Genomic DNA, 12316 nt, shown 5'->3' with positions numbered 1-12316 from the left:
AAAAAAAAAAGGAAGTAGCCTGGCACTGCAGGCTGCAGCGGCCTGATGTGCCCGATACAGGGCAGTCACGGGCCAGCAGTGGCACCAGAGCCTGAGCCTCAGCGACTGGAGCCCACCTCCCGCCATTACCGTTCCTGACCAACCAGCAATCACGAAAAGGCTCCCACTATTCCTTACCTTAGGTACCAGGCCTTGCCTATCCCATCTGATGCCAGGCCTTCCACGTTCATGGGCTCCAGTCCTGTCGCCGCCATCCTCTGCCCTTAGATTCGACTTTTTGGCTTCAGTCTGAAGAGTGGACGATATACGACCTAGACATACTGGCAGAGGCCTGGCCTTTCGTGACGACGTCGCACCCATCAGTCCATTATCCATCCATCTGTTTACATCTACCTTTAGTCCTCCCCAATCCGACCGAGGGAGAACGACTCTTCATACCACAGTCACGAACACTTCGCTCGAGTCAATCGCCTGGCCCCGATCACGAATACGCAACCGCTCGACCTCCTGTCGCTCGCTTCCCCTTTCAACTTTGTCGGTCGAACCATATGCACGAAAGGGCGCTATACTCGTTGGAACCAATTTCCCTTCGCTGCATCCTGGCTACTGGCGCTCACAACTTGGCTTATCCCACATTAATCACGGTTCGCCTAGACTCCGGCATCCAACAACATTCGCTGCATCACCCTCGAGGTCACGGACTAGCACGCGGGAGCGATTAGGCATTCTACTCCGTCCGACCCTATCAACTCTTGCCAATCACAAGTATCACACGCAGGAAACACTTCCGACTTGCTCACGTTGCACCACGACGTCTCCTCGGCCATTGAGAGAGGCCCTCTCCACAGCTTCTCGCAAGCCTCACTCACTTTGCTCCGCTATTTACCCTACCTGTGGCTCCTAGTGCTGGCTCCTAGTGCTTCAGGATCATGGCACCAACTCCGCCCAGGCTGAAGATTCTCTCAGGTTTGTCATTCCGTTTCCCACCTCCCGTTCTTAAAGCCAAGTCCAGCCCCACCCTGCGCCTCGACAACAATTGTCTCCCCCAACCCAAGCCTCTTGAGTGTTACGGCCTGCCTGCTCTTGCCAAAAAGCTCGATCGGCGGCTTCCATGTACAAGTTGTACAGACACGATCACTTTTCCGAAACCGACCTCGCCGCTCGTTTGGCTGCCCCCATCGACCTTGGACCCTGACTCGGCGGATTACGGCCTGGCCCGTTTTGGTCTTGCTTGGAGCGCTTTCACACTTGCCACAGCAAATGGAGGACACTGAGCTAATGCGGATTTGTGCAGTCGGTGGGAATCCAGTATCAGCATTCTTGTCATGGAGGTTGCAAGCGACTTTCGCGTGCGATGTTTCCTTGGTATGGAAGTCAGGCTATGAACATGTTGCCCAATACGGTATATCATTCAAGTAAGTTTGGCGTCGAACTACTGAAGCGTATTCTCTGACTTCTGGTTTAAGATCTCAGTCTTTCGGAAACGAGCGGTTTAAACCTCGACGCGGTAAGTGCCACGCATTGGCTTTGGCGTCCCGTCCAGGGTCACTCGGCATGTACTCAACACTAACTACGTATCTTAGTCGTTCGAACTCCCGAAGACGCAGCAAGTCCACGCGAAGGCCCATTTGACTATGTCGTCCTGTGTGTCAAAGCGCTACCCGACGTATACGATCTCGCATCCGTCATCGACTCCGTCGTGACCCCCCAGCACACTTGCATCCTTGTCAATACCACACATACACTGGGCATCGAGTCTGCCATCGAGGAGCGTTTCCCGGCAAATGTCGTGCTTTCGCTTGTATCTGGTGCTGAGCTGACACAGCTCGGCCCAAGCGAGTTCGAACACAAGGGATCAACAGACATGTGGATTGGACCTGCGAATAAGAATAGCGAGATCCCCCGAGCGATCCAAGAAGATATGGCACAGGCTTTGGTCATGACTTTGAGAACAGGCCAGGTGGACTCCAAGATGTCGACCAACATTCGCCAGGAGCAATTCGAGCGCGTCATTGGCCCGGTGGCCTTCCATCCCGCAAGCGTCATTTTCGAAACACCCAACCATGCCCTCCTGTTCGAGAAGGTGGGTGTCAAAGATATGGTTCATGGTGTCTTGGACGAGATGATGAGGCTTGCTGAGGCCAATGGCTGCACCTTTGGACCCGACTTCAGACAGAAGATCATCGACGACATGACCAAGCAAGGCGCTCCGGAGAGCATCATGTGGCAAGATTATATCAATCGCCGGCCAATGGAGGTCGAGACCTGTCTGGGCTCGCCGATCAAGCTTGCGAAGGACTCTTCTGTTTCCATACCGCGAATCGAGACTCTGTACGCTGTTCTGCACAACCTTAACACCGTCAATCGCAACCGACCACGAGGTCCCGATGGCAATCCGTCCTTGACGCCCTCATCTCCGGTGGTGCCCTCCCCACACCCCCCTCGCGGTCCATCACAGCAGGGTCACCGTCCCATGGGGGGCATGCCCCCGGGCAATGGTCCCATGCCTCCTCGCCAGCCACGCCCCAGGAACTCTTCCGGCTTCAACCAGGGCCCGGGTATGCGGCGCGGACCGCCCCCCGGGAACGGACCACCACCGAATGGCTATGCGCGGCCGCCGTCTCACATGAACGGGGCCGAACGCGGTTCGCGCGCCCCGTCACGTCGGGGATCTATGGATGGCAACGACCTAGAAGAGTTCTCTCACCTGGTATTGTACGATGACATCCCTGAAGGTCAAGAGCCGTCCATCGCTGGAGACCACCCCGAAAGGGGCCTTCGAGATCGCGAGCTCCAGTTGCGACAGCGAGAGATGACTCTGCGGGAGCGTGAAATGCGCGGCGGACGTGGTCCTCCTCCCGGGCCCCAGCGCCGCGGCCCTCACCCCATGCGCAACAGTCAGCAGGTGTTCGACGACGACGACGACGATGACGACTACATTGACGACCTGCCAACTGGTAATCCGACTATTGATCCGGACAACTTCGACATGATGAGCGTGACGTCGCGCAAGAACCGCAGTAGGCAAGCTCCACCATCGGCAGCCCAGATACGACAGAATCCTGAGCTAGGTGGCCCTCCTGGGGCTGGTGGTAGGTTTCGGCCAAGCTTTGGTCGGAATCGTTCAAGCCAGCACCCACCAGGCGCACCAGTCATGGCCGACAATATCCTGGACGATCCCTTGTCTAACTATGCATCTAATCGATACGGAGCTGTCGACAGAGGAGCGATGGGAATGGGGTCAAGAACGAACTCCTTGACTGCAGCTAGAGTCGATGAGATGCATCTCGGCCCAGCACAAGGGGGTCCGCCGAACATGAATGGCGCATACCCCAGGCGAGCTAGTCAGTCTCCCGGGGGAAACTACCCACCGTCAATGCGTGGCGGTCGCCCTTCGCCGCCTAATGGCTACGGCGGACCACCGATGAATGGGCGCCCCTCGCCACCTGACGGCATGCGGCAACCTGTTCCACAACATCCGGCCGGTCGAGGGAACGTAATGGGCCCTCCTGGAGTTGAGCCGCAAGTAGGGGTGAGCAGCCTCCATCCACCGAAACAACGAAATGTACGAAGTCTGACGGGCAGTGCGAGCGCTAGCATGGGCAGTGGTGAAGCTGAATCAGAGCAGTCAGCGCATAGCAGCCAAAGCAGTTTTCAGCAGCAGCAGCCCCCGACGGGCCCTCGATGAATTACCGTCATGACACAACTCGCATGACCAGAGGTATTTTTGACCATTCTTCGATAAGACGGCGCCTCCTCTTCCAGCTTTTGTCTAGCGGGCCTCGTACATCTTGAGAAGACACGAAAAGCAAAAGGGGGGCTCGAGCGAAAGCACTTGACGATTTCTCATTTTCTAATTGCATTGGGTCTCGGATACATGGTTTGCCGCACATGGTATATAGCCCAGTCCACGATCGGCTTGTTTGAGCCTGAAGACGGGGCTTGCGGTACGGGCGGGTTACAAGAAGGTCAGCGGATGGGTTAGGCACGTATGAACACGCACGAGCACGGCAGCACGCATTGGTCACTTTCATTTTGTTCATCTTCCGGCGGTGGTACTTAACGCAAACACAACATTAGACTACGGAGGCATTCTTTTTTTTTCGGTTCGGATGGCAGCACACTCCTTGTACTTCCGTTCTTGCTGTTGTTGGCATAGATCGATGTATTAACAGTCAGTGGAGAGAGTTGACCGGACGGAAAGTGTATTTACGTACTATAATGGCATGGTCGTCGGAGACGTGCGAGGACTGGGGGGTCCAGTCTGCGGCGCAAATGGCATCAAAATGATTGGGAATGATGCGCGACCCGAAACAGCTCCAAAAGCTTGAATACTTAATTTTTTTGCTGTACGATGCGGTCGTCATGCGGGTGAGTGTCGGGGACGTTGTCTCTTAACGGTGATTACCAGTTTAATGTTGTCCTCGGACTAATAGCTCCTTCGTGTTGATGCCGATTGACCTGTTGATGGGCGGCTCCTTGTTGGTGTAGGAGTAATTTGTATCCAACATATTACTAAGAGGAACAGCCTTTTCATTGAATTCATCTCCAAGCAATCTCAAAAGCGCTGCTGATTCACGCCAACTTGGGAAATCTCTAAGCGCAGCGCCACGAAACGCCCCCACATCTGGTCTTCCGTCCGAGTTCGAGTCGTAAACATCACGGCCCCTCCGCCAACACTTGGTCAGACACCGTGCGATCAAGAACAAGGAAAGGCAAGAAAGCTGGCTCAACCTCCTTTCACGACCTAGCACATTCCGGTCTGAAAGCATGAACCGTCAAGGTTCCCAAGCATCGAGCGGTAACGCCTTTAAGGCGCGTCAACTTGTACGTGTTTCTGCACGTGCATCCAAGGCCCCGGCTGACAACACGGGCACAGTCACAGCTTCATACACAACTGGCGCAATTATCAAACAACCTAGCTGATACGGAGAATCTTCTACGTATGACGAGCGTGCAGGCGGAGGCCATGCGCGGGCTGGGAAGTTGGCATGGTGGGCTGTAAGTTGTTCTCACATTTGACAGATACGGCAGCTGAGACTAAACCTGGCAGATTCATGGCTGCAAGTAAGGTACTTGGGGAGGAGAGTGTGAAGGAGGCTGGGAATTGAATGGGTGGATGCGCTCTGTAGAGCTGATTATTCCGCGACTATGGCATTGGAGCTGCGGAAACTATCATGGTCGTTGCTGTCCACGGCTACAGAAGCCTCGACAATCTATCTTCGATTGACCACCAAGGCAACCTCTGTCTTTGCCTCGTTTGAAATCCGCGCCAATTCCACTATTCCCTTGGCAGCCGTTGAATCAATCCGGGAGCATGCTCATCAGCCCGGGTGCTTGTACAGGACTTGTGCAGTATCCTGCATGTCGCCTCGGTTGAGGGATCGGCGTGTTGGATGTGCAGAGCAGGTCATCTGCCGCATAGACCATTGGCTATGCACCAGAAGTCGTGCCATGGGGCATCCTCAATGTGAGTAGCGCGGCGCATCTTCTCCTTGATGGCGTATTGGCAATACTGATACAACATCTACAAGTAGACTGTTGAAACAATATGAATTCTCCGAAACTCTCAATCTGCAGCTGGCGGTTTGGTCACCTCGTTGGGTAATGCGGGCATGTCTTGCTTCCCAGGTTTGACACTCGTATAGGGCTGCGCCTTGCTTGATCGAAGATGTCTCCTTTTTTGCCGCAATGCGCTGACGGGAAAGCGCTTCACATTCTTGCAAATCTGACATTCAATGACCAGGACGTCTGCCCAAGGTTTTCTGCCGCCTTTACTGGCATTCTCGATATAAGAGCGACTGGTCTGACCCTCGACAAGTTTGGAGTCGCAATACTTGCAAACAGTTCTCTTCATGTCCGGGCTTTGTCGCACTTGTGCCTTCAAAGTCATGGACCTCATTTCTGCCAGCATCTGCCTGGCTGTATTTGAGCTTGCTCTTCGCCACAGTTGGGCTGAATCAGACACGCTGGATTCATGTTGGCACTCGGCTGCTTTGGTTGGCTCGTCCTGACTGATGGTCGACCCCTGATTCTGACATTTGACGAGATAATCAGCAGCTTGGTACAGATATGACGCCCTGGTGTAGATGTGACGGTTCACTACAGTAGGTGTCTTTGATTTTGCCATGGTGATTGACTGTACGGATGTGTTCGTGAATGTTCTTTGACCTTTATGTTCATGACTAAGCCAGAGAAGCTACTGAAGCTTAATGTGACACGGCCACTACGACTCAGCCACGCGATCACGTGCACTGGTGTGCACGGTCCAGGTTTTCTATACGGCCCAGCTCCCGCTGACTGAACCTCCTCCCTACCCAACCATAGATCACCCAAGCTCGTCTCCCTTGCAGCTTGGTCAATCATTGTTCTTCAACCTCGCCTCTACTACTTTGATCCGCCCTTTCGTTGCGGCGTTCAAACACATTTCTTTCCTACGCGCGGTGCATACTCAACTTGCGCGCTACACAACATTCGACGCGACGTTTGACCAACTTCGAGAAAACAAGCTCAACTTTCACCATGTCTCACGAGGAGGATCTCATCGACTACTCCGACGAGGAGGTCGGCGGCAACGAGCCCGCGGTCGCCTCCAACGGCAAGAAGAACGCTGAGCCTGCGGCAGCGACCAATGTCGACAAGAAGGGCAGCTACGTTGGCATCCACTCGACCGGTTTCCGCGACTTCATGCTTCACCCACCGCTGGTTCGCGCCATCGGTGATTGCGGTTTCGAGCATCCTTCGGAGGGTCAGTCCTGCATTCTATAAACCTAAGTCCACCAAAATCCCCTCCTTTCAAGCGTCCGTCCATCTCGCAAGCAAAACCGGTATCGTGTCGATTTCACACGCGCTGCATTCGCCGTGGTGGAGGCTCATTGAACTGGCGTGCTCCTCTCAGGAGGGTTTTGCACAATACAAGCAAGCCTTCCCGGGCAGCAACTTGCGCATTGCGCAGTTCTCTTCCGATCCCGGCATCAGAGCTTGCCGAAAGGTCTCACAGCTCGAAGGCCATGACGCTGTTTTGTCGATTCGACTGCGCTTGCTCGCATTCATTGCGAAATCAGCGCGGGCGCAAACCTTACAGCGCCGAACCGTTGCTCTGGCAGCGTACTTCTAACCAACACCAGCTTGTGTGGTAACAGTGGTGGAGCTGCGACGATGGACGGACGGACACTTGCGCGCATCACTTCATTGTTCGTTACACGTTTCGGAACCCTATCTAACGTTCTCTCGACCGACAGTCCAACAAAAGTGCATTCCCCAAGCCATGCTGGGTGGCGACATCATCTGCCAGGCCAAGTCTGGTCTGGGTAAGACTGCTGTCTTTGTTCTGGCGACTCTTCAGCAGATCGAGCCTGTCGACGGCGAGGTTTCCGTTGTCGTCATGTGCCACACCCGTGAGCTGGCATACCAGATTCGTGATGAGTACAATCGCTTCAGCAAGTACCTTCCCAACATCAGGACTGGCGTCTTCTACGGTGGAACACCCATCAAGACCGACCAGGAGGTCATCAAGAACAAGGATACTTGCCCACACATCATCGTCGGAACCCCTGGCCGCCTGAAGGCCCTTGTGCGCGACAAGATTCTGCGTCTCGGCAGTGTGCGCATGTTCGTTCTGGACGAGTGCGACAAGATGCTTGACCAGCCAGGTAGGCTCTCCCCACTCAGCGACATCACGACACTTCTGACAACGCAGATATGCGCGGCGACGTCCAGGATGTCTTCCGTGCCACTCCTCCTCAGAAGCAGGTGATGATGTTCTCGGCCACTCTGTCCGAGGAGATCAAGCCCATTTGCCGCAAGTTCATGCAGAACCCCACGGAGCACTACGTGGACGAGGACACCAAGCTCACGCTGCACGGTCTTCAACAATACTACATCAAGCTCGAGGAGAAGGAGAAGAACAGGAAGCTCAACGACCTTTTGGACGAGCTCTCCTTCAACCAGGCCATTGTCTTCGTGAAGAGCACGTCCCGTGCCACCGAGTTGAACAAGTTGTTGGTGGAGTGCAACTTCCCTTCCACTTGTGTCCACTCCGGTATTTCTCAAGAGGAGCGGTATGTTGCCCATGACCATTTCTCCCGTAACAAATACTGACATCTATAGTATTCGCCGCTACAAGGAGTTCAAGGACTTCAAGAAGCGTATCTGCGTCGCCACCGATGTCTTTGGTCGTGGTATCGACATTGAGCGCATCAACTTGGCTATCAACTACGATTTGTCGAATGATGCGAGCTCGTATCTGCACCGTGTCGGTCGCGCTGGCCGTTTCGGAACCAAGGGTCTCGCTGTCTCCTTTGTCAGCACCGAGCAGGACCAGGAAGTCCTCAAGGAGATCGAGAAGCGTTTCGAGGTCGCTCTTCCGTAAGTCATGGCCTCTTCATATTCACGATAACTACTAACATTCATGTCCAGTGAGTTTCCCAAGGAGGGCGTTGCCCCTGAGACGTACATGGCTACCTAAGGAATCCGCGTACTCGTCTCGCGCAGGACGTCAGCCTGAGGGGTTCTTAGGCGTCCCAGGAGAAATGGCAGGGTTCCATGGGGCTGGGAATGAAATTATGCGCTCTGGGTTCCCGTGTAGTTCAATTTGATTTACTCGGTAAAATGCAATTATTACAACGTTGTCTGCCAAATCCTCCTGTGTCATATCGCGTTATTCAAAGCCTTCATATGCTCGTCGCCTATTTTGGTTCTCTACACAGCGCAAGAATTGGGCACGCTTGCGCCTGATCCTAAGCCTCGCCTCATGACTCACAAGTAGCCGAGATCCTTAGACCCTATCAGGCCTTCACACCATCGCCATGCGCAGACCCAAGCAAATTTTGCCGGACAATGTGTGCGAATGGAAGGCCCATCTGACCAGTAGTGAACTGGGCCCAAGGCTACAGCCTCACAGCCTGCCCAGCAATAGAACGCCGGCTTGCGCGCCCCCAATGGTGTTGGAGCGCGGTCCTTCGGAAGGCAACGATTTGTCTGCGTACTTCATCAGGCGGCGTGAGAATTTTCACGTCCCCTTGTTCGACAACCACCGCCCAACGTGACTCATCTGGGTGGCGTTATTGTCCGGACAACGTGTTAGTGAGCAGCGGCGCTTATGGGAGTGGACCATAATATCTCAGCGTGATCGATGATGGTCTGGATTGGGGTTCGGCCCGAGAGGATACTCGTGAAGCCATCGTTACTTGTGATCCGCTGACTGGTCTTGGCTTGGCTACCTGGCGAGGACGTTGGGTGACAGCTATGGTCACGAATCGTGCCTGACGCACAGTTCCAGACCTTCTGCAGCCCCGGGTTCGAAATCAGGGCGATCTGTTTGGCGGAAATAGATGGATGCAATTGTTGACACAATATCGTTACATGGCGAGCTACCTCTCGTACACATCGATGCCTTTTCCCTACCCTAAAGCAGACACTCTTTCTCTGTTGCACGAAGCAATGACGGAAGTACAGCAAATTGATATCAAAAGTGCAAAACGGCAGTCTAAGTTTATCCAGCACAAGCCCCTTATGCCGGCAGTAGCTACGTCGTGGCGCTTGTGGTTCGTGATGTGAGATATCGTGCGATTATCGTTACACGACATGGTGTTCTGCAGCACCAAGGCGCGTGAGTCCGTTGAAGCTGGAAAGACACGTCGCCTTGTCTGCTGGTACACTGCATATTCCAAGCAAGAGAGAACCCAACGGAACATCCGCCAAGGTCGGCTCGAGGACTTCACGTACGTAGGGTACTAACTTGCAAACTCCCATGCTGATCTTACGTGGACACACATGCGTTAGCACTTAGCAGCCGAGTCTTTCTATCCTCACCGCCGGTCGGACAAGGCATGTCGGCAGAACCACATGTGAACCAGTCGTTTGCTGCCTTCGCTACGCAGCTGCAGGAACTCCTGGTTTGGTCGCTGCACAATGATGGCCCATGCCTCTTCCGGCGTCGTCTTTGGCTACTGAGGGGCGGGGCCACGAGACGATGAGCATGCCAGCACAAAGTTAACAAGGCTGCACTCTTCAGCACAGCGGGGATCCAATTAGGCCATCATGTGATGCTTGATGATATGTTCGCTCTGGTACTATGCGTGTCCATGGGGCGGGTGGTCGTGGGCTGGGAGGTGTCGGTGTGCGTTGTCGCTGCAGGTTCTCACATTGTGCATGAGGCCTAATATTGATAGGAGGAACGGGTGGTTGGCTGGCTCGAGCGAACAAGGTCACGGTGCGACGGCAACTGCAGCAGCTGACACCACCGTCGAGAAAATTCGTGCACAAATGGTTTGCAGTGATTTGTTGTTGCATCAGAGAGCCATGCAGATAGTGGTAAAGAAGATTAATGACTTTGGACAGACGTTACGTTCCGTACAACAGGCGCAAAAGGTGCTTGTGCCAATCGCATTAGCAGGAGTGGGAATTGGCCACCAATCAATATTACGCCGGAGGCAAAAGCCATGTTGAGGTAAAGGCAAAAAGCATCCCGATTGTAGAATCGGACCAGTTCAAGGTGGCGATAGGATGCGACCCCTTCGCCCGATGGCAATTTCCCAGTGGACAGATATGAATCCTCTTGGCGACGGCGCGCGCGAACGACAATACCACTTTACGCGTCGAACGAAATGAGGTCATTCACGAGGGTCATGCTAACAATGCACGAAATGGGCTCTGGACGAATCCTGTCCATCCGAGGATTGGCCTCTGCCGTCCCTGAAAGTTGAGGGCTCATTCGCCATCCCTGTGATGATACAGAACTCATGTGAGACGATTATGGAGTCAGCTTGTGTCACAAGTCATCGCCATGCCATGACAGATCTATCGACAACAGCCGCAACCGGCCAGCTGATGGATATTATTATTAGCTAGACTAGCATTGATGGATGAGGCTGTGAATGAGCTGGCAGCGCTCCGAGGTTCGGTCAAGGCGACTGGAACCTTGGGCTAGGCAGCCTCGAACAGACAGCGCCAGCAGCGATGCGTGACCCAGAAAGGTGCGTCAACGAATCACGCGGAAGACAATCGGAACCGCGACACATGTGGACGCGGCGAAGGCGATGGCGAAGAAGGGGATGAGCCCCAGGGGCCAGATCTGATGGATGACTGTCCCATCGCTCAGCAGCAGTCCAGTCATGCCTTGGTTGGCTGGCCGCGCTAAGTTAGACCCGCACGGAGTCATCGCCAGCGGAGCCTTTCGGGCTGTCTTGACTGCACTGCCAGCGCTGCGACTGACTCCGTGAGGCGTGTCCGCCCGATGATCAGGTAGCCACCGGCAAAAGGCGTCATGTGCTGTCGAGCAAGCTCTGAGTCTCAGAAATTTTCTTGACCGCGTAGAATCAGTCTTTACCAAGGGCTGAAAACATCATCATCTCACCAAACATTGCTGCAAAAGACGAAGACGCATCTTTGAGGGTGGGAGGGAGGGGGCCCAATCACGACAATAGGGTGGCTGGCCACTCAGAGAGCGCCTCCTGGCAGCGAGGGGGGCTAGCCCACCACCTCCAGTGACTGCAGCGAATTGCGGAGGGGTTTTCAGAGCAACTGCATGTAGTATGATTGGTCGACTGCACCCAGAGTGGATCACTGGTCATGGGCATAGCGCGAAGTTTGTGCAGGCTGCTCGATACGATATGCTGTGCTGTGCTATACTGTGCAAGTTATGCCTACGTTGCTGCCGCTGCGACGAAACTCCAGATCCCTCAAAACAGCCTGCCTGCGCCAGTCGGCCTCCCACCTCGATCTCCCTTTCCCTCCCCTAACGAACCATCGTCGCAATGAAGTTCGAATACGGCCTCATCTAACGGACAGCACGTCGAGAAATCGCTTGCTGTCTGGTCTGGTCTCTTTCCTCTCCACTCCCGGCGCAATCAAACAGGATCTTTGTCTTTTTTCCCATCACCCTATTTGCCTTAATTCTTCCCTCTAGGCAGTGACTCGCAGCGGCATTCACTTGTACCTTGCGGTTCCAGCCCAGTCATCCGTCTTCTCGAAAGAAAAGTCACCACGACAGACTGGAATAGACTCATCACACGACTCCTCGTCAATCTGTGATTGTGTCTATTGCTCCTTGTTCTTTTTTTTACCCTCCCTTTTACTCTCCCTCCTGACATTCTTGCCACTGCCGCAGCAGTACCGACCGGTCTAGGTCCGTTCTCGTCCCTCTGCGCAGCCCAGGCCAAGCCAGGCTACCAGGCCCATCGGTCAGTCCCGCACTCGGGGCCCAACGCACGCGGCGGCAACACTCGGATCGCCACCTCGCCAAAGAGTCACACCACCAGCACACCAGGCCATTACCTCGTCTGTCGCCTTGCCTCGACTTTCAGGCCACTCTCAC

General features: G+C 54.4%; 5 protein-coding genes across 5 annotated transcripts; 3 read left to right on the top strand and 2 right to left on the bottom strand.

The window, feature by feature from the left end:
* Positions 1-1260: 1260 nt before the first annotated feature.
* F5Z01DRAFT_632759 (ketopantoate reductase PanE/ApbA-domain-containing protein) lies at positions 1261-3688 on the top strand (the record flags this gene model as incomplete). The annotated part of the gene is made up of 3 exons (XM_046261884.1): positions 1261-1415; positions 1467-1507; positions 1584-3688. The coding sequence occupies 3 exons, from the start codon at positions 1261-1263 to the stop codon at positions 3686-3688; spliced, it is 2301 nt and encodes a 766-aa protein (XP_046122613.1).
* A 672-nt stretch (positions 3689-4360) lies between these two features.
* On the bottom strand, positions 4361-5049 carry F5Z01DRAFT_211998 (uncharacterized protein). The gene has a single exon (XM_046258160.1). It carries the CDS (start codon positions 4770-4772, stop codon positions 4413-4415), a length of 360 nt encoding a protein of 119 aa, XP_046122612.1. The 5' UTR covers positions 4773-5049; the 3' UTR covers positions 4361-4412.
* Positions 4836-5524, top strand: F5Z01DRAFT_212116 (uncharacterized protein). The gene is made up of 2 exons (XM_046258161.1): positions 4836-5001; positions 5054-5524. Exon 2 carries the CDS (start codon positions 5152-5154, stop codon positions 5476-5478), a length of 327 nt encoding a protein of 108 aa, XP_046122611.1. The 5' UTR covers positions 4836-5001; positions 5054-5151; the 3' UTR covers positions 5479-5524.
* On the bottom strand, positions 5524-6222 carry F5Z01DRAFT_211996 (RNAse P Rpr2/Rpp21/SNM1 subunit domain-containing protein). Its single transcript, XM_046258159.1, has one exon. The coding sequence runs from the start codon at positions 6128-6130 to the stop codon at positions 5570-5572; it is 561 nt and encodes a 186-aa protein (XP_046122610.1). The 5' UTR covers positions 6131-6222; the 3' UTR covers positions 5524-5569.
* A 101-nt stretch (positions 6223-6323) lies between these two features.
* Positions 6324-8639, top strand: F5Z01DRAFT_643897 (P-loop containing nucleoside triphosphate hydrolase protein). Its single transcript, XM_046262750.1, has 5 exons — positions 6324-6748; positions 7242-7652; positions 7700-8060; positions 8110-8367; positions 8419-8639. The coding sequence occupies exons 1-5, from the start codon at positions 6523-6525 to the stop codon at positions 8465-8467; spliced, it is 1305 nt and encodes a 434-aa protein (XP_046122609.1). The 5' UTR covers positions 6324-6522; the 3' UTR covers positions 8468-8639.
* Positions 8640-12316: the final 3677 nt, after the last annotated feature.

Source organism: Emericellopsis atlantica (assembly GCF_019669845.1).
Source record: "Emericellopsis atlantica unplaced genomic scaffold F5Z01scaffold_2, whole genome shotgun sequence".
Lineage (NCBI taxonomy): Eukaryota > Fungi > Ascomycota > Sordariomycetes > Hypocreales > Bionectriaceae > Emericellopsis > Emericellopsis atlantica.
The sequence above is the reverse complement of the archived record's forward strand: the minus strand, read 5'-3'. Positions and strand labels throughout refer to the sequence as shown.

Excerpts from the sequence above, each read along its gene's own strand:
- F5Z01DRAFT_211998 (XM_046258160.1), bottom strand. The coding sequence starts at position 4,772 with ATGCTTTCAGACCGGAATGTGCTAGGTCGTGAAAGGAGGTTGAGCCAG.
- F5Z01DRAFT_212116 (XM_046258161.1), top strand. The coding sequence starts at position 5,152 with ATGGCATTGGAGCTGCGGAAACTATCATGGTCGTTGCTGTCCACGGCT.
- F5Z01DRAFT_211996 (XM_046258159.1), bottom strand. The coding sequence starts at position 6,130 with ATGGCAAAATCAAAGACACCTACTGTAGTGAACCGTCACATCTACACC.
- F5Z01DRAFT_643897 (XM_046262750.1), top strand. The coding sequence starts at position 6,523 with ATGTCTCACGAGGAGGATCTCATCGACTACTCCGACGAGGAGGTCGGC. Across the intron at positions 7,653-7,699 it reads CAAGATGCTTGACCAGCCAG|ATATGCGCGGCGACGTCCAG; the intron begins GTAGGCTCTCCC and ends CTGACAACGCAG. Across the intron at positions 8,368-8,418 it reads CGTTTCGAGGTCGCTCTTCC|TGAGTTTCCCAAGGAGGGCG; the intron begins GTAAGTCATGGC and ends ATTCATGTCCAG.